At 43.7% G+C, this 21,866-nt stretch overlaps 1 protein-coding gene across 1 annotated transcript in view; it reads right to left on the bottom strand.

Moving 5' to 3' along the window:
- Nucleotides 1-21,866, bottom strand: part of ABCC10 (ATP binding cassette subfamily C member 10) — a 161,627-nt gene that overhangs the window by 70,377 nt on the left and 69,384 nt on the right. Inside the window, exons 9-11 of the mRNA XM_069236268.1 lie at nt 11,859-11,957; nt 9,929-10,118; nt 2,109-2,186 (exon numbers count right to left, since the gene is read on the bottom strand). Coding sequence (XP_069092369.1) covers nt 2,109-2,186; nt 9,929-10,118; nt 11,859-11,957 — 367 coding nt within the window. The remainder of the gene's footprint in view (nt 1-2,108; nt 2,187-9,928; nt 10,119-11,858; nt 11,958-21,866) is intronic.

Below are 21,866 nucleotides of genomic sequence, written 5' to 3' on the forward strand. Positions count from 1 at the left end.
CAGCTCGAAATCTTGGATTCATTTTCGACTTGACAATGTGTTTTTATGAACACCTTTATGCTGCATTTGAGAAATTGTGTTTGCATCTAACTAAAATCCATACAACCAGACCCTTTCTTTCTATTTCTTTTTTTTTTAAAAGCTATATTTAATAGTAGTATTTGCATGAGCCACAAGAGTAACTTAGAAATCTGACATTCTACATCCAATGGAGACACAGACGATGATATCAATAAAGAAAAATGATTGAGGGGGGAGAGGCCAGATAGAATGAGGTAAGACAATGAGGGAGGTAAATTTAATATCAACTAAGAGGGAGTTGAACGTCCAACAGAAAATTCTGTGTGGCATTGCGGGACCAATGACATGGGGTTCGATAGGAAAAAGTTAACTAGGTAAGCCCGTGGTTAAGTCAATCTGGAGAGGGGTGAGATGGTGCGAGGGTATCTGCGCCAGAGCAGTCCCGCGCTGAGAGAGGATCAGTTGTCTGTAAATAGTCTTGAAGTGGCTGCCATATATCCTTGGGCCTAGAGGTTTTCGGCTGTAAGGAGGTGGACAATTCAGAATTCACTTCACAAAAAGACATATCTTGCAGCCAGGCAGTTATAGTAGGAAGTGAACTACTACCCCAATAGAGCGCCACCCGCAACCTAGCCAAAAGTAGCGTGATGGCGTCAAGTCTCCTTGCGCCCATGGGCAGTGCTCTGATGTAACCCAGTAGGGCTATCATGTGGTCTGGATGTATCAGATGTTCAAGTACAAGAGATAATGCGGCACAGATTCCATCCCAATATGCTTTAAACTTCTCACAGTTCCATGTAAGATGTGCAGAGTCTGTCTACGCCGTTCCACATGTGGGCCGGTGGTGTGAACTAGTGGGGTCCGGTTTACCTAATGCTTGGTGGGTAGTGCATGCTCTGTGCAAAACTTTGTAGTGTAAAAGCTTATGCCTCTGATTACTGGAAGCGAGTGTGGTTTGGGAGCAGCAGTAATACCAGGTCTTATCTGGAATAAAGTAACCCCGATCTCGTTCCCAGGCAGCGCTCGAATGCGATTTTTTCTCTTAAAAAGCTTCTTTAGCGTTTGCTTTTCCGCACATTTTGTCCTTTTACAGTCCTTGCACAACACTTCTGGAACAACCTCACTATCTGTCTTCAGGACACCTGCAAACTGCAGCAGTGTGAGGGAATCTTGGCATGTGTGGGACTTTTCATCGTTATTTACTGAAATGTGCCCTTAATGTTATTCGTAGGTGGCGCACCTTGAATAAAGGCTCTAAGATAAATTAATAATCATAATAATAACAACAATAGTAATAACAATAATAATAACACAAATAATAACAATAATAGTTCTATACTCAGCACTAAGCATTCTCCTGGGGAGGCTACCCAGTGTGAACTGAGGCTCGGGAGGGGGACCGGGAAACTGGTATTGATGCTCCCATTGGTGGCAAAATAGGTACTCCTAGGCAGACGTGACTGAGCAGACCCTCTAGCAGAGGTAAACTGGCATCACAGACGGTGGCAGATCTCAGGAAGGGGAACGATCTCTCTTAGCATCGCAGGCACAGAGCAAGAATTCAGTGAACAATGGCGAATGCTATTGGATTTATTTCACAAATCATTTCAGACTGCTCACCTGGGCCAGACTCGTAAAGTCCCCAGATTGTCTCTCGCAAATGGGCAGCAGGGAGGGGCGGACAATGACGCAAGGGAGGACGGGGGTCTCGTACCATGCCATTCGGATTTGTAAATCCAGATCAGACTGCGTAACAAAGACTTCTTTTTACTTTTTTTGGGATCTGAAGCATTGCACTGTGGATCTTTCAGGGTGGGGAGGCAGGGAAGATGGCAAAAGGAGAAAGGGCAGGAAAGGGGAACGGATTACTTTTATTATGGTACTTGTAATTGTAACTAGTTAATTGAAAAACAAATAAAATATAAAGATCCTGATTCATAAAACAATGTGTCACACAAAGAAAGAAGCAGAGTGAGGTGATGAGCTTGAAACACCAGCTACTGGAAGGTTTAAATCCCCCAGTGTAGTTAAATAGGTGGATGGCACCAGTGCAGCTCGGAATCATACCAAGAGCACCGCAAACTCACCTTTCTCCAGCTTCTTGGTGACTTTCTCTCTCTGCTTTGGGGTGGTTTCAACTAGTGGAAGGATTTCAGCTGGGGTCCCTGCAAGTTTTAGCAAGAACATGTGAGACACAGAGAGATGACAAAAAGGAAGAATGAAACACATGGTGCAGCAAAGGTAAGGAATAATACGGGAAAGAAATATGAGAGAATCACAACAAAACGAAGGGTGTGACAAGTATGTGGGATAAAGTCAGCACAGAAAAAAGAGAAAAAGCAGGGCTTCACTACAATACACACTATCATCTGATTGCACTTTTTGTTTTATATATTAAGCTCAAACAGATCCACAAAAGGAGGCGCGCTCTACTCGTCGGTGCCGGCATCCGGGAAGGACCTATTCCCGTAAATCATTATACCAGTTTAACACTTAGGTTAAAAATGCCGCACTCACAGGATTGTGATGAATCCACTTTTATTTTCAATAACGAAACATCCCACCACCTAATACCTACGCGTTTCGACCTTCACGGTCTTGGTCACGGTAATTTGTTACTCCAAAACATGTGCCATTTATACTGTTCCACTAAGCTATGCCTTTATGTGGCATTCTGGGATCTGTAGTTGTATATAACATATCTAGTGCCATAGCATATTACCGATAAAGTAAACTTATCATAAAAGTGTTACTAATGCAACTATAAGAAGACAAGTGAGTAAATACATACCCAGAATATTCAAAACAAATATGTGATAATACAGTGTAAATGAAATAAGCAATTAATTACTACTCCTCCATGCATGTTACATTGTATTCAAGATATTTTTATCATGATTTCTGTAACTCATAATAGATAGACAACAGCCACACTATAACGTTCCAGTCGCTACGGGGATGCTATTCCCCTTATTATTAAGTTCCTGGTCGTCTATCTATGACTTTCTGTGAGTACAATTGGCTGTAGTTACTATTACAATATCACAGGTGGCTGTATAACTCCTCATCGTAGTTAATTCCATGGGGCATCTTGGTTTTTAATTTAATGATATATTTGGACTCCAAGCGTCTTAGTTTTTGTACCCTGTCACCCCCTCGTTCATGTTTATATACAGCTGCTATACCATAATATTTCATGGTCATCCAATTCAGATCTGGATGAGTTTTGAGATGTTTCGTTATGGCATAAGACATGTCTTCATTTTGTACTGCCCTTATATGTTCTAAGATGCGCTTTTTTAAAGGGCATGTGGTACTGCCCACATATTTGAGACCACAGCGACATTCTAAAACATACACCACAAAAGAAGTCTCGCATGTGATTTTGATTCCCCTAACTTAACAGATTTTAATGTGTATCCCCTATTGATAAACCTCTGTCGGGTTTCACTAAATTTTTCGTTCATATCTTGTTCATCTGAACAGTTTCTTCTTATACGGATAAATTCACCATAAGGGATACTTCTAATTAAAGATGTAGGGTGGAAACTAGTACCATGTAAAATACTATTGGTTGCGGTGGGTTTTCTATACAATGTGGTCTGTAATGTTCCTGCTACAATATGTACTTGTACAGCTAGGAATTCGATCCGGGTATCGCTAAGTTTATATGTAAACTGTAACCCTACGTCATTGTGGTTCAGTATATGAAAGAATTCCTCGAAATCTTTTGTCGTTCCCTGCCAGATCAAGAACAAATCATCTATGTAGCGAAGCCACATGATCACCTTGTCTAAGTATCTATCATTCTCTTGAGCCCAAGCTACAGACTTCTCCCACCACCCCATTGTGAGATTTGCATAACTAGGGGAAAAGGTCATTCCCATCGCTGTAACACAGATTTGTTTGTAAATTTGATGATTAAACAAGAAGATATTGTTGTTGAGACATATATCTATCATTTCTAATAGCATCTCAGAATGTTTGAGAAAGTGGATGCTTTTTTGCCACAAAAGGTATTTCACTGCATTTATCCCCACCTTATGTGAAATGGAGGTATATAGTGACACAACGTCTATTGTTACCAACAAATAGTCAGATTGCCATCCTACGCCATCCAATGCTCTTAGAAAGTCTCCAGCATCTTGTATATATGAGTTCAGACCTTTTACCATTGGGGCCAAAAAGTGATCTATATAATTTGAGATACCTTCATATAGTGAACCACAGCTTGATATAATAGGCCTGCCAGGAGGTTTATCTAAGGTTTTATGGATTTTGGGTAGGAAATGGATTGTTGGCATAGTTGGATAATTATTTGTCATGTATACTTTCTCATCAAAGCTAATCAAACCTTCTGAGTACCATTTTTCCAACCTCTCATTTAAATCCCAAATAAGATCACTGATAGGATTATGCGTTAATTTGCAATAATTCATATGCATATTCAATTGTCTCAGTGCTTCTTCCACATAGTCATCCTTGTTGAGAATTACAATATTCCCCCCCTTGTCTGCAGGTTTGATCACTATTGTATGGTTCTCCATTAGACCTTTCAAGGCCTGTCTTTGTTCTTGCGTCAAATTCTCCCTATCTTTTTTCTGGGGGGATTGTAACTTCTCTAGATCATTGGTCACCAGATCATGAAATATATCAATTTTATTTCCTGGCGATAAAGAAGGGCAGAATTTTGATTTAGGTTTAAATTTCGTTTTGACCCTATGATTTATCTCAATACCCAGTGTGGCTAATATTTCTGTTTCAGTCAGCTCTTCATCTTTCAAATTATGTCAAATCATACATAGTTTTTACATCAATGCCTTGTTCGATATTTAAATCTAGTTCATCATGTACGTGGCCTGCTTCTGGTTTCGCAGTAGGACTCAGTTTAGCAAAATATTTTGCCAATTTTAGTTTCCTTGTAAATTTATACAGATCAATTCTTGTTTGGGCAAAGTCATGATGTCTCTCCGGGCAGAAACTTAGACCCTTTGACAGAACTTGTGTTTCAACTTTGCTTAATACATAATTGGATAAGTTGACAATCAAATTTTCTGATTGTTCAGCTGCAAGTTTAAAATGCTGGGGAGTTAATTATCTTTTCGGCTGCGTAGCATGTAGTCTTTTCCTTTTGCTCCGCCTCGTCTTCCTCTTCCTGTGGGGTCTTGCCACCCCTGGCCTCTGCCTCTTCCGGATCTTCCTCTGCTCCTCGGTGTTGTCTGGTCCAAGTATACCAGTTTCATTTCGTCTAAAAAAGTCGTTTTCCGTGTGTTTTTGCTTATACTTTCACCTTCACTCAGATCTGTTTCCGATCCGCTAGTTTCTGTGTTTTTGGTCTGGTTCAAATCTATGTTGCCCGCATAAAGTTGTTGTTTCAGAATATCAAATCTTTTGGCAAATGTAAGAATTCGTCCCGATTCATAATCTTGTGCGTCTCTTAGAAATTTACTTTTTTTGCGTTCCTCAACTTGGTTTTCGTATTTGTCAAGAAAGGTATTCATGTTTTTTTTACATTTTTCTTTGTCCTCCTCTTGGTCTGACAATGCTATTTGTTCTTCTAGTTCTTTGATGTTTAACCTTAATTGTTCAATGTCACGTTCAGCATATTTGATTAAAATTTCCATCATTCGTTTCGAGCATTCCATAGTGTTCAAGCCCCATTCTTCCAGCATTTCCAGACTTATGTCAGAGTGATTAGGTAAGATGAAAATCCTTAATCCTCTCGGGACTCTTCCTACTTGTATGTATTTTTTCAATGTCATTATTTCCCAACTTTTAGAAATTTCTTTTTTCATAAGACGTTCCAATTGTAAAAACATGTGTTTTACATTATTTGTCGGAGTCATGCCCACGTTTGTCGCAGATTGCCCCTGATTTTGAGAATTGCTGGAGATGTCAAAAGTTAATTCAGCTCTTTGAATCCGTTTAGCTAATCTCTCTTCCATTGTGCTCATAAAATTAATGTCACTTTATTTAGTCAGAGTAACAGGTATGGAGTTGTGATTAAGATGGTGGGATTGTTTATCTGTTAACAATTTATGTGGGTCGACAGATCCTGTGTGGTTTAGTAAGATTCTTCTTTCTTACCCTTAATCACCACTACTGGAGAGTGAGTCCATATATTGTGCCATCAGGCTAGGTGGTCTTTTATGTTGATTTAGAAGCCAATATTACTGTCAGGAGTAACCGAGTGCTGTGATGAAAAATGCCGGGGAAAATATGCTGAATTCGGTATAAGCCACTATAATACTCGTATAGTACTTTGTAGTTTATATTTTGTGCATTTCTTGTTGTTGCCAGAATGCCTTCAAAAACACTGATGCTTCTATGTGCTTCTCATTGCGATTATCAGTGCTTATTATCGTTTTGGTTAAGTACGTATGTATATACATATACACACACACACACACACACACACACACATATATACACTATATATTATGGGGGTGATATATCGATGACCTTTTCATTAAAAGGAAAGGAAGCATAGTGCCAGCTCAGGATTATATTTCAAATCTAAATTATAACACTTTCAATTTACAATTCACGAGTTACATGACCTCAGTAGAAGTAACATTTCTGGACCTGATATAAACATCTGCACGCCACAATATAGAAAACCCACCGCAGGGAACTCTCTGTTGCATGCATGAAATAATCATCCTAAAAGAGTGACGTGGAGCATCCCCTTTGGGGAGCTGCTTCGAGCAAAAAGAAACGGTACCAGGGACACGGAGTATGATCTAGTGGCAAAAGATGTTAAGAAGAGGTTTGAGTTATGTGCGTATCCAAAAGGGATTCTACAGGCATAGCACGTAGAGTACACCAGATCAAGAGAGAGGATTTACTATTTGAGAAACAACGGGGAGAAAGGAGACCAGAAGTGAAGATGATAACCAATTTTTCAGAGAACACACAGAAGATATATCAAATCCTCTGTACAAATTGGCATATTTTGCTGGCGGATAACATTTTGGGCACTGATTTAGCATGCCACCCATTAGTGACATATAAACAAAGTACATAATTGAAAGATATTTTAGTACCTATTAATTTCAATACCCATAACATTCAATCTAACAAAGACAAGCCAATAGTGAATATCGCATACCAGGCCTGAAAAAAACAGTCAAGTTGAGATTCTTGATGAATTGCAATTCTGATTAGACAGTCTATTGTCTGGTGTGTCCGTGCAACAAACAATACATTGGGAGTACAGTACACTCTAATAGGAAATGCATTTTAGAACACATGCGAACTATAACAAATAAAGATCCATCACACCCTGCTGGAAGACACTGAGTTGTTTCATTCCATTGACAGGTTGATTACTCTCTAAGGGAAAGGGGAAGGGATTGTATTTTCAAATTAAGAAGGTTAGAGTCAAGGGACTTAATAAACTTACAAACTAAAATACCTTGGGGTCTAAATAGCGATAAGGAGCAAGCTTTACATTTAAGCAAATAGGGTAGGACGTAACATTGATTAAGGTATACACAAGATTTCACTCTCAAAGGTTCAAGCGGTGGCTATTATTAAAAATATTTGGGTAAAGTTTACTATCTTTATATTTTCTCTTACTTTGTTTTTACAAAATGTACATTCGACATTCTATATGTAGTATACTGCAGAGTTTAGAATGTTTAGAACACAGAAAAATCTATTCTATCGTGGATTTGGTGTAGATATAGCAGTATGTGAGTATAATGAGTCTCAAATTACTGATTTTGTGATTTCTTTTCTTCTTTCCTTTTTATGTTTGTCTTATATTTATGCACTTGCTTCTCGTGATATGGCTGCCTGGCTAGACAAAATCACAGGCACACTATTGCTGGACAAGGCTCAGGTAAATCATCCTGCTATATAATGTTGAGCTAATGAACTCATTAATCTTCATTACTAACAAAGTATTTAAACCTGAACCATAAATGAAGAAAGGGTCACAATGACCGCTATAACGATTGTGAGGACTTATACATTCGTAGTATAATAACTATGGGCTATAATGTGTTTTGGTAACATTACTGTTTTGTTTCTTTTGTACCTTTCTTTTATAAGTCTGAGGAGACGTGCAGGATCATTATGGAATTTCTCAATTATTTCTACCCTGCTGCATCTGCGCATTTAGGGTGTGATCATAACGTGACTGCTTTAGAATTTCCTACAATGTAAATTCATGTTTGTGATTATATGTGGAGATGATGAAATTACGATTGTCATTTTGAGATGAATTGTTTATGAGTGCTACAAATTGGGGAGAATGTTAAGATGGCCGCCACTAAAATAACAGTTGTGATAGCAAATGCCCATTTGCCCCCTCAGGGCGTGATTCAACAAAAGACGCCAGGAATGCCACTGCGTCAGACTTTTAGTTAACATTGACAAATACATGTGGAGATGATGATCGTATGACCATTTATTTTCAGGTACGATTTTTTAAATGGGAAGAATGTTAAGATGGCCACCATTACAACTGTAATTATGATCGCGTATGTATATATGGCCCTTCCTTTGTTTCAACATATGTTTGTCCAATCAATTCATGTTTATGGTTTTCAAAATGGCCTCCAAATTACTGAATGCCGCACAATGAGAAAGGCATCAGCCGAAACTCATTTGTGTTTTTCTGTTCTGAGAAAATAAAGAAGAATCTTTTTACCCCATGAGTGCATGCCAACCTTTTTGCCAGAATTTCAGTGTATGGACGCGAGAATACCCTCACCGGACTTGGCACCTGCCTGCGAATATCAATATCGGCAGCTAGGGTGAAAGTGGTTTGGGCAGACAGACAGAAACACACATGGAGCTAGTTTCCATAGAAAAAGTGTTTTTTGACTTGCCTATAACTTTGGCGCCATTTGATCAATCTTCACGAAAATGTTATTAAAATGTGTGCCCAAGAATCTTGTTGTGCATGCTAAGTTTCGGTGTGATCCATCATCAGTGTGATCCATCAATCGGGGGACAAGAAAAAGGGGGGGTTCTAAAAAAGTGCCTTTCCCAAACCACTTGATGGAATGGTCGCTTCTATACATTTGGCCATTTAAAGATTGCATTCTTTCTCTGGACTAGAATTTTATCTCAATAGACTCTTGCTATGTATCTCTTCAACCGAACTACTTTCCTAAGTTTAGACGTTTTTAGATTTCACCTTAGATTTTTTTGTTAAATTTCATAATATTTCTCATTTTCCAGCTTCTAGATTTCTGGAGTTCACCTAATTAAACATGTATGAATTTCTCCTCTATAGGGTAATCATCCTCATTCCATGCTCCTGTATTCTGATTTTTTCCACAGTTCTGGTTTTCAACTTTGTAGATATATGTATAGACTTCACCTTATTACATGCGTCTAGATTTCACATCATTATATCCTTCTGATTGCACGTCAATCCCAGCTTCTACATCTTGCCTCATTCCCTGCTCCGGATCTGATGTCATTATACCATATCGGATTTCCTCTCACTACAGGCATACACATTTACAGGTCCTTACATGATTCTGGATAACACCTCATTACAGACTTATGGATAGCACCTGATTATACTATTAGTCCGCATTTCACTATTAGACTGTCGTTATTTTATTTCCTTTTTCTGCTATTTCTGGATTTAAAATCACCACACACTTCTGGTTTCGACTTTATTAAACATGTCTGGATTTCACCTTAACCTCAATTGCTCTCCATTTTTAACTTGTCTTTTGTCGCCTGCTTTATACATTTGCTTCCTAACCATAATCCCAAGCTGGGCATAACCATTTAACCATAATACATTTATATTTATCAATGGAGACGTAAAGCTTTTGTACAGGGTGTAACTCTCAACTCAGTTTTCCTCACTTTTTTATGTTTTCTTTTGAATTGTTCACAATTCTCCACTGCCAGAACATTGAGCAAAAGTATTTACCTATCTGTAAAACTTTCCCATTGTCCATCAGCACTACAGTGTCTGCTTTCTCCAAAAACTCTGTTCTGTGGGTGCAAAGGATTCTGGTCTTGTGTTTCAAAATCCCCAAAATACACTTCTCAAGCAGGTGGCGAGCAACATCAGCATCTACAGCAGCTAGAGGGTCATCGAGTAGGTAAATCTGTTTATCCTGAGAAAAGAGAAAGTGGAATAGAAAGAGTTAATCACAAATCAAAAACAATTTCCTGACTAGCAGAGATTTTTCATCATATACTCATTGTATAAATTCATGGGCTCTCCCCCTGAGAAACCAGCATTCAGGTTGGGCCACCAGAAAACACACAAGGCTCTGCTTTAACGTTATGAATCTAAGTCCATCTTTTACAATTCGGCATCTTGCCTCAGGCCAACTATGTGCAAGTATAAGGATTCACAACCCAACATCAAACTTCAAATGGGGTTTATTAAAGTACATCATATAACTGTACCACAGTTTACAAATGGCAGTATCTGATGCCACATACTGTGGTACACTTTTAGACATTTTCGTTCCTCCGCTATATTAATTTGGGGAAATGTAAAATACTTTTAACACCTCCAACATCCTTAGTGCTTACAACTATCCTACACACAATCACTTTGGACTGGTCATAAGCATGTCCATATGTGGTAATGTAAGTTAGACTGGGTTTCTGAAGCTCTCTATTACCTAAAAGTGTCCTGGCGCTAAGAGAATAGAGCTACACTGATCTAGTGGGAACAAAGCCAGGTTTTCAAACCTTTCCTGAAAGGCAAAAGTTGGTTGCATTATCACAAGTGGGCAAGCAATTGGTTCCAGAGTGCTGCCATCCTGACTGTGTTTGCACGGCTGACAGTTCTAGACCAGAAGACTTGGGGTGCCATCAAGAAATTGGTAATATGTACAAGTATGCATTTATTTTCCTACTTTTGCACTGTCCCATAGAATTTTGCACAATATATAGTTTTGAAGATCTTTAATGTTCTCATAATCACACTTTAAAATAGTGTAACGCTATAATTTCTTAATCTTTTTCCTTTTCGTAGGCAAAAGTGAAATATCCTGTTGCTTCCAAATTATATTTCATCAAGACAAATGTTTCAGTTTCTCAACTGATTTAAAAAGAAACTAGGTTAAAGTTTCCCAGCTGGTTTTCAAGAGTCAGGAGGTCTTAACAAATATTTCCACTGCTTCAATGTTTGCCGGCGTGACCTCAACAAATATTTGTGTTTAAGTGAATCTGTAGTTTTATGTAAAGTTCGTAGATAATGCAACACATGTCAAGATCTCACTAGCTGTCCCCTGGATTTGTTTTGGGTTCGAAGAAAGGCACACATTTGTTTATTTTTCCTGCTCTTCTGCATTCTAGCTGCACTGCTACCCAAACCTTTGGGAAACCTCCTGAGCCCAAACTCTTTGAAAGCAAAGCAACAGCATTTAAAAGAGTGTGATGTGAACAGGTCAGCTGTCAGAATGGCTGATAGGATTAGTATGATGGCAGGAAACAAAACAGAAGAATTCACTAAGCCTTTCTGTTCTTGCAGAGACTTCCATTTTACCGCAGAACATATAAGATACACATAACTACAACAATCAAGGGGGCGTTAACAACCGAAATATGGGAATGTTTAGCAATGGTAAGGATCACATTACCAGGCCAATTTCTTTAGTATTATAAAGGAAAATATAATCACTAATGGCAATAAGAATAACAATCACTGTACATCTTCTGAGTAATTCTCCTTAGTGTGTAGTCTCTTGTTTTGCCTTTACAAAGCCAAACCAAACTACTACTTTCCCATCCTCTAACCAGGAGATTCTCCCATTCTATTTCAGGTCTATGGGTAGCGAGTGCTCCTTTACAAGTTGCCTATAATTGAAGAGTTTTTGAATTTGCTCTCTTTAACTCACCTGGTAAACTGCCCTGGCCAGGGCAATCCGAGCCTTCTGTCCCCCACTGAGGGTTACTCCATTCTCCCCCACCTCAGTCTGGTCGCCAGCTGGCAAAACCTGAGGGGGAAAAAACAGCATAGGAAAGTCTTTAGGGTCAGAACATTCTGCAAATGATTGATTTTAGACAGCACCAAAGGTCCCGGGAAAACAGACAAAAGCTGACAAATACATCCCAAAACACCTCAGTATCATCAGTTTACCTTAGTACAAATTTAAGAACCCAGAAACAGAATGTTTTAGTCACTACATTATTTCTAAAAAAAAATAAATTACAGAAGAGCAATAGAGGCCTATTTCGAAGCCCTGTCTTTTTCTCGGCAGACAGAAGAAATAGGCAATCTTGACAGCAGCATCAATGGATGGTCTGGATGTGAAGTGACGCGGTTTCTGTATAAGTCAGTCTCACTGTTCTAAGTGTGGACTGCTCCAGATGCTTCCCTATAGGCTGATATACAAAATCCCAATGCCTCAGCTGACACAAATACCTGCCCCAGTGGCTAGTTTGTGGGTCTTCGTAGGGCGCACCAACAGTGAAAGTCACAGAAATAAGTCCTCTCTTTCTAACCCTTTTAAGGAGGTTCATCCAAAGCACAGATGACATTAACTGGGGCCTCACTGCTATATAGTCACTTCCTGGATTGCCAATATTCATATTATAAATAACACAGTCAACAAGCATTATACCAACATGAATGATTTTCAGAAAATTTATGAACTGTCATTTCCAACACTTGTGCACTTGAAATAATGTCTTATAGCTTCTTCCTTGTATCAAGGCAGTTTTTCCACTAGAGGTACTCACTGTAACAGGAGAAATCACAATCCAAATGTTTACAAACAGGGTACTTCCTGCAAAACCCAATCTCTAGGCTATAGCAAATAAATGATCAGTAGCCCTTTAAACACACTTGATTGAGAACAATTTCATATAACAATGCATATTCTAAAGCTTTTGATAACGCAATGGAAAGGGGGTCCAGGAGCTAAGCTATATACAGCAGAAGGAGGGTGGGAACAGGCAAAAGTTGGTGTATTTTGAATTCTGATAGTGCTTAAATACTGTTGCTTTTAAATATTAAACAATGTTGCAAAGATCTAGAAAAGTGTCAACAAGTTTAATTGAGGGAAGTTATGTGTTTTATTTCTTTTTCAGTTATTTCCCTATGATCTTGTTCACAATATTTACACAACCACAACATAAATTAGGACAGTCATAGCTTGGGTCCTCTTTGTGGAACTCACAGAGTGGTATGCTTCAGGATGACGGCCAGTATGTGTTTCACCCCATCTGGCCAGTTGGGCCTTAGGCTTTTTAAGGCTAGATAAGGTCACGTCAGTCTTTGAGGCTCAGAGGTAGCGTGAGCAACTGTATCAGCATAGTGAGGATCCTGTGCTGATGGTGTGGGCAACAGCGTCCTAGGTAACGCATCACATACAGCCTCTTGCGGGGATACCGTGCCCTGCTCACTCACTGATCTTCCTCCACTTTACGTACCCTAGGCACTTTACATGGCATTTTACATAGCCTAACACTTTACACTGCAATTTACACAGCCTAGCACTTCACATAGCATTTTACATACCCTTGCACTTCACATAGCATTTTACACACCCTTGCACTTCACATAGCACTTTACGGTGCCTAGCACTTCCATGGGACTAGGGCCTTACCGGTACTCAGGGGAGTGGACTCACAGACGGAATGGACCATTCATACACGCAGATATTGGTGGCAAGAATAGGAGTAAAATGCCCTTTACCTCTCACCCTGTCCTGGTGCTATGTTTACAATACTTATTCTAAATGGAACCTAGAGATTAGTGTGAAACTTGTCCAAAAAGTTAAGTTTTCAGATATTTCGGGAAGCTCAAAAGATCAGTCCTAGCACGTACGGCGAGAGAAAGAGTTCCAAGCTTTCGCTGTGAGCCCTCGAAGAGCTCTACCTCCCATTCGAGCATGGCGAAAGCAAGGGACGATCACAAGGTTATCCTCCAAAGACAGCAGAGACCTGAAGAATATGTAATGAAACCATGCAGGAAGATAGGTAAAACACTGTTTAGCTGATGCCAATGGTTTTAAATTGACATCCTTTGTGGCTATGCAGCCCAAACACAGAGAACAAATGAAAAGAAATGTAGGCTCTTTCATTCAAACCTCGGATTATCTAAACAGCAGCATTTTATATACGTTGCAGTCTATTTGTAAAGTAGACTCAAGACTGAAATTAAGAGAATAGCAGTAGTCAAGTCTTAACTAATGCAGATTAGGGGTGTGGTCTGGCCGTCCCGCAAGATGGCCGACACTCTGTGAGGCTCCATGGGGCAGGAGCATTAATCCTGCTGTAATCTGGGCACGGGCCACTTGGTGTGCCATCGTGAAGGGCAACTTTCTATTGAACTACTGAAAGTGAAGGCGCCTGGGTCCCGACGCTGGCTTGGCGGTGTCTGGCGGGATCGGGCCTGGTGGGCCTGATGGAACAGTGGGTCTGGTCGCGGCCTCCCCAGGTCGGGCACCCAGACGGTGACGACCCTGGTGGTGGGCTTGAGGGTGGAGGAGCTGGCAGAGGAGTGCTGCGGCCAGGAGTGTTTGGGTCTCCGGAGCCGGAGCCGGAGCTGGTGGGCAGGCGCACGTGGGACCGGTTTCTGCCCAGGCCTAATGAGGAGGCCCGGAGGTGGGGTGCCCTGTGCGGCTGGAGTCTGGGCACTGGGGCGCTGGAGTGGACCAGTGGCGGTGCCCTTGCCTGTCGAGCTGGTGGCTGCCAGAGGAGCTGCTGAGCCCCGTGGCCTGTGGGTGAAGTTTGAGGCACGGAACGGATAATTGGCTGGCCCCTGAGGAAAAAAATACAAGGACTTGGCTAGTACAGCAGCAGGATCTTGGTGCCCAGCCTGGGTGTGTGGGGCTCAGCTGCGCCTGACAGTCGAGGGGTGCGTGGAGGCCCCTAAGAGTCTCGGAGATCCGCTGAGCGGTTGATGTGCAGGGCAGTGAATCCTTGCCCGACCGGAGGGAGAGGTGAGGAGTGAACAAGCCGGCTTGCAGGGCATTGGTGGAGGAGCATCGGTGATATGCACAGTGAACTGTGATAACTGGGCTGCGGTCCCTACCGGCAGGCAGCACGAGTGGAAGGAAATGAGATTTGATGCCACAGCGTGCTGATGTGACTGGAGGGAACTGAGTTGGGGGACAGGCAACATCGGTTTCATCACTGGGCCAAACTTCGATCAGGAGGTCTCTCTCCTCAGGCATGGAACGTTGACTTGGTGCCATGGGGAAAGCGGACAATAAGCAAGCCAAACTGTCTTTTGAGGGCAAGAGAAAGATCAGCCATGCTAGCAAACAGGTGGAAGAGATGGTTGACACAGAGCTGCCCCAGCAAGATGAGTCACAGTCGACCTTAAGCAAAGCTTGGCAGGCATAGATGCCAAACTAGACCACCTCACAGACTGTATAGATCTCTTGAAGGACAGGGTGGATGATCATGACACCCGCCTAGATCAGGTGGAATCCCGCACCTCAGACTGGAAGGCTGGTCGGTGCGGGGAGGGCAAATGAATTCTCCAAATGGAACGGGTGTTGGAATTAATCAGGGACAGAGATACGGTGTTGCACCTTGCCCGCAACATCAAACCCATTGTCTACAAGAACAACACGCTAAGGGCCAGATGTAGCAACGAATTTGCGACTCGCAAACGGCGAAAATCGCCGTTTGCGAGTCGCAAATGCATCTATGCTATGTAGAAATGCATTTTGCGAGTCGGAAACGACTAGCAAAATGCATTTCCAAGTCGCAAATAGGAAGGGGTGTTCCCTTCCTATTTGCGAGTCGCAGTGGTATGCAATTCCATTTGCGACCGCATAAGCGGTCGCAAATGGACTCGCAGGTACCATCCACTTGAAGTGGATGGTAACCAACTGGCAAACGGGAAAGGGTCCCTATGGGACCCCTTCCCCTTTGTGACTGGACCCAAAAATAATTTTTCAGAGCAGGCAGTGGTCCAATGGACCACTACCTGCCCTGAAAAATACCGAAACAAAAGGTTTTGGTTTATTTTTCAAAGTGCAGCTCGTTTTCCTTTAAGGAAAACGGGTTGCACTTTGAAAAAAAAAACTGCTTTATTTAAAAGCTGTCACGAACATGGAGGTCTGCTGTTCCCAGCAGGCTTCCATCCCCGTGAGTGCCCTGAGTCGCTATGGGGTCGCAAATTGCGACCCACCTCATTAATATTAATGAGGTGGGTCTTTGCGACCCCATAGCGACTCGCAGAAGGTGTCTGAGACACCTTTCTGCATCCCAAATTGCAACTTGCAATTTGCGAGTCGCAGGGACTCACAAATTGCAAGTCGCAATTTGGGAGTTTCCTACATCTGGCCCCAAGTATCTTCCCAGACTATACCCCTGGGGTACAGGTGGCTCGCCGGGCATTTCTCCCAGTCAAGCATACCCTCAGTCAAACGGATGCGAAATACTCCCTCATATACCTGGCTAAGTTGAGAATACACTATAAAGTCAATCTGCACTTATTCACGGACCCAAAACAGGCGCCTACGTTTGTGAAAACTCTTCCTAGGAAAGTGGACCCAGCCAGCGCACAGGAGAATGGAGATGGTGGGAACCATCTTAGTGATAATGACTGAGATACTGCATAAATGTTGATCGCATACCTGATCGGGCCGGATCCTGAGAGTTGTAGTGCACTGCTCTTGAATTGTGATTCGGTGACAACCGGCCTAAATGGTACCTTATGTTGCTATGGCTCCTGCCCACCCCCCCAAAATGGGTGGGTCTTGTGGCCATACCAATGCCCTGTGGATGAGTCCAAGTGAATAGTTGTGTTTCTGGGAATGGGGTTTGCACATGTCATTGTTTATGGGGGAAAGGATGGTCTTGCCCATTTGGGGGCCAGCAAAGGTAGTGGGTGGGTGGCGGAACGTTGGTTCGTAAGTTTGTAGATGCACCCTTTGTATTTTCTCCCCTTTCCCTTCCTGCTCACGCATTCAACACTGTTAGAAGTTACGCTGGTGGTGACCGCTGCAGAATTGAGTTGGAGGTTGCCATACTACAACACAGGGTTGGTCTGCCACAGTGAGATGTTTGTCATGGAATTTAAGGGGGCTAAATGATTCTCAGAAGATGCGGCTGGTGTCGGCATATTTACAGCATCATGCCATAGATATATGTATGCTGCAAAAAACTCACCTGGCTGGATTGGGGGGTGCCAAATGGCCACATACTCGAGCTACGTGTGGCCTGATTTTACGAAAGGGACTGCAATGGCACATCGAGCGAGTGCTCAAGGATTCGAACAGTCGTTTTGTAATGCTGCAGGGCACGCTTCAGGACAAGCCCTTTTGTTTCGTGTCGATGTGTAGCCCAAACGTGGACGACCCAGAGTTCTTTGTGGAGGTCTGGAGTATGGCAAATTCATTAGGTGCCGGGTCCTTGCTCTGTGGCGGCGATTTTAATGTAGTGCTGGAGCCCGTGGCGGATCGAGATAGTCGCATGTGCCCTCAGCACCAGACAGCTGCGTAGATCTTGTCTGCTATTATTTCAGATCACACGGTTGTAGATTTATGGAGGGCGAAACATGACACGTGCAGGGAGGGTACATGCATTAACACAGTGCATAATAGCTGATCACGTATAGATAGGTGTCTTGGGACAAGAGATGCAGAACGCTGGACCGAGAGGATCGAGCACCTGGCCCACTCTCTGTCAGATCATTCTGCAATACTGCTGGCGTTGTGGTCCCAGGAGGGACTCGCCGGGAGTTTACATGGCGCTTGCATAGCAGGCTTTGAGAGATCAGGCCTTCATGGAGAAGGTCCAGACGGCTATAGTGGAGTACTTCACTATTAACAAGGGCTCTGTATCATCTGCTGGTGCTCTATGGGAGGCCTTCAAAGCTGTGATTGGGGGGTCTGTATTGCCAAGCAACATAGTGTGCTCCGGTCGATCCGCCACAAGTTGGTGGACTGGGAGACCCAGTTGGTATTGCTGGAAAAGTGCATTTGCGTAGGTATGGATGGTGCTCTTCTGGGTGAGACGAGGGAAAAGCTGTTGCAGTACGAGGAAGCAGATCTGCGTGAGGTTTGCTTTTTGGGAAGAGAAGCTAAGGCGAGAAGGTAAGGGGAGGGCGAAAGAGCTGGTAAGACACTTGTGGCAATGCTGCGCAAACCATAGTCAGGGGATTACATTGTTGAGGTCAAAGATACACACGGCGTGCGCTGCGTCGGAATGGAGGAAGTTAAGAGAATGATGACAGACTTTTATATCTCTTTATATAATGAGCCAGAGACGCCGGATCAGGCTGCCTACACAGAGTATTTAGAAGACAATAGTCTGCTTTGGATGAAGAACTCACATAGATAATATCTAGACACCCCATACTCAGTTGAGGATATCACGCAGGTTATATGTGGCTTGCCCAGAGACAAAGCACCAGGATTGGATGGGCTTACGGCGACCTTTTACAAGGAATATGCAGATTTGTTAGAGCTGCACTTGCTGGAAATGTACGCGGAGGCACTAGAGGAAGGGATTCTACCACCCTCGCTCCTTGAAGCCCTTATTGTTACTAAACTGAAACCTGACAAAGACCCTTGCCTATGTGATTCATACAGACCGCTGTTGCTCATAAATGTTGATAAGATCCTAGCAAAGTTGATTGCAGCCAGGCTACAGCCACTGCTCTCGACCTTGGTTCTCCCGGAAAATCTGGCTTTGTGCCTGGTCGTTCAGCCGTATAATACCTCTGTACATTTTTTGCAGCTGCCCGGATGGTGGATCCAGAAGACTAAGCTGCAGCAGTATTCCTTGATGCCACAAAGGCCTTTATCTCCCTCAAATGGTCCTACATGTTCGGCCTACTGGCCACATTGGGGATGAGTCCTAGAAGTATCCAATTAATCTGCTTGCTTTACACGAACCCCACAGCTAGACTGAGAATTAATGGGACTGCGACTGGCCCCTTCCCGGTGGCCAGAGGTATTAGGCAGGAATGCAATCTCTCGCCACTGCTGTTTCCGGTGGCAATGGAGCCACTGGCGGCGCGTCTGAGGCAACATCATCATAACCGAGGGCTTGCATTCCAAGCCTCCAATTCGGGTGTCCATGTACGCAGATGATGTTGCTTTGTATGTACGAGATCCACAGGTCCATTTAGACACCATCGTGGAGGAGTTTGTGCACTTCGGTAATCTTTCGGGTATTACAATAAACTGGGCTAAGTCAGTGGTTCATCCCCTGTCGGACGTTACAGTCCAATATCAATCAGACTCCCCCCTGAGCTGGGCATCTGAGCCTGTTCGTTACTTTGGTATCTGGCTTAGTAGAGAGGTGCATGAGTTATGGACGGCAAACTATGGAAGGGCCATTGTGTGGCTGGAGGATAAAGTCCCGGCCTGGCGCTCCCTGACACTTTCGCTGACTGGCCGCGTAGCTATGACTAAGATGATAATCTTGCCCAAATTTTTAGACTTGTTTGTCACTGTAAGGAAATGCCTCCTTGGCATGGTTACCCCCTGACTTTTTGCCTTTGCTGATGTCAAGTTATGATTTGAAAGTGTGCTGGGACCCTGCTAACCAGGCCCCAGCACCAGTGTTCTTTCCCTAAACTGTACTTTTGTCTCCACAATTGGCACAGCCCTGGCACTCAGGAAAGTCCCTTGTAACTGGTACCCCTGGTACCAAGGGCCCTGATGCCAGGGAAGGTCTCTAAGGTCTGCAGCATGTCTTATGCCACCCTAGGGATCCCTCACTCAGCACATACACACTGCTTCACAGCTTGTGTGTGCTGGTGGGGAGAAAATGACAAAGTCGACATGGCACTCCCCTCAGAGTGCCATGCCAACCTCACACTGCCTGTGGCATAGGTAAGTCACCCCTCTAGCAGGCCTTACAGCCTTAAGGCAGGGTGATCTACACCACAGGTGAGGGCATATGTGCATGAGCACTATGCCCCTACAGTGTCTAAGCAAAACCTTAGACATTGTAAGTGCAGAGTAGCCATAAGAGTATATGGTCTGGGAGTCTGTCAAACACGAACTCCACAGCACCATAATGGCTACACTGAAAACTGGGAAGTTTGGTATCAAATTTCTCAGCACAATAAATGCACACTGATGCCAGCGTGGACTTTTTTGTAAAAATACACCCAGAGGGCATCTTAGAGATGCCCCCTGAAAACATACCCGACTTCCAGTGTGGGCTGACTAGTTTTTGCCAGCCTGCCACACACCAGACATGTTGCTGGCCACATGGTGAGAGTGCCTTTGTCATTCTGTGGCCAGGAACAAAGCCTGTACTGGGCTTCTCACCTCCCCCTGCAGGAACTGTAACACCTGGCGGTGAGCCTCAAAGGCTCACCCCCTTTGTTATAGCACCACAGGGCATCCCAGCTAGTGGAGATGCCCGCCCCTCCGGCCACTGCCCCTACTTTTGGCGGCAAGGCTGGAGGAGATAATTAGGAAAACAAGGAGGAGTCTACCACCAGTCAGGACAGACCGTAAGGTGTCCTGAGCTGAGGTGACTCTTACTTTTAGAAATTCTCCATCTTGTGGATAGAGGATTCCCTCAATAGGATTAGGGACATGCCCCCCTCCCCACAGGGAGCAGGAACAAAGTGGGTGTAGCCACCCTCAAGGACAGTAGCCATTGGCTTCTGCCCTCCCAGACCTAAACACCCCCCTGAATTCAGTATTTAGGGCCCCCCCAGAACCTAGGAAACTAGATTCCTGCAACCTAAAGAAGAAAGACCGCTGACCTGAAGCCCTGCAGTGAAGACAGAGATGACAACTGATTTGGCCCCAGCCCCACCGGCCTGTCTCCCTACTTCAATGAAAACTGCAACAGCGACGCATCCAACAGGGACCAGTGACCTCTGAAGCCTCAGAGGACTGCCCTGCATCTAAAGGACCAAGAAACTCCTGAGAACAGCGGCCCTGTTAAAAAAAACTGCAACTTTCTGCAACAAAGAAGCAACTTTAAAGACCCCACATTTCCCGCCGGAAGCGTGAGACTTTCCACTCTGCACCCGACACCCCCTGCTCGACCTGAGGAAAACAAACACCTCAGGGAGGACTCCCCGGCGACTGCAAGCCCGTGAGTAGCCAGAGTTGACCCCCCCCCCTGAGCCGCCACAGCGACGCCTGCAGAAGAAATCCAGATGCTCCCCCTGACCGTGACTGCCTGTAACAAGGGACCTGACGCCTGGAACCAACACTGCACCCGCAGCCCCCAGGACCTGAAGGAATCGAACTCCAGTGCAGGAGCGACCCCCAGGCGACCCTCTGCCTAGCCCAGGTGGTGGCTACCCCAAGGAGCCTTCCCCCCCTGTGCCTGCATCATTGGAGACCCCCGGGTCTCCCCACTGCTTTCAATACAAAACCCGACGCCTGTTTGCAGTCTGCACCCGGCCGCCCCTGTGCCGCTGAGGGTGTACTTTCTGTGCCTGCTTGTGTCCCCCCCCCGGTGCCCTACAAAACCCCCCTGGTCTGCCCTCCGAGGACGCGGGTACTTACCTGCTGGCAGACTGGAACTGGGGCATCCCTGTTTCCATTGAAGCCTATGTGTTTTGGGCACCTCTTTGACCTCTGCACCTGACCGGCCCGGAGCTGCTGGTGTAGTAACTTTGGGGTTGCCTTGAACCCCCAATGGTGGGCTACCTTGGACCCAACTTTGAACCCTGTAAGTGTTTTACTTACCTGTAAACTTAACATTTACTTACCTCCCCCAGGAACTGTTGATTTTTGCACAGTGTCCAGCTTATTGCCATTATTGTCAAAACTGTACATGCTATTGTGATTATTCAAAGTTCCTAGAATACCTGAGTGAAATACTTTTCATTTGAAGTATTACTTTTAAATCTTGAACCTGTGGTTCTTAAAATAAACTAAGAAAATATATTTTTCTATATAAAAACCTATTGGCCTGGAGTAAGTCTTTGAGTGTGTGTTCCTCATTTATTGCCT

Source organism: Pleurodeles waltl, chromosome 5 (assembly GCF_031143425.1).
Source record: "Pleurodeles waltl isolate 20211129_DDA chromosome 5, aPleWal1.hap1.20221129, whole genome shotgun sequence".
NCBI lineage: Eukaryota > Metazoa > Chordata > Amphibia > Caudata > Salamandridae > Pleurodeles > Pleurodeles waltl.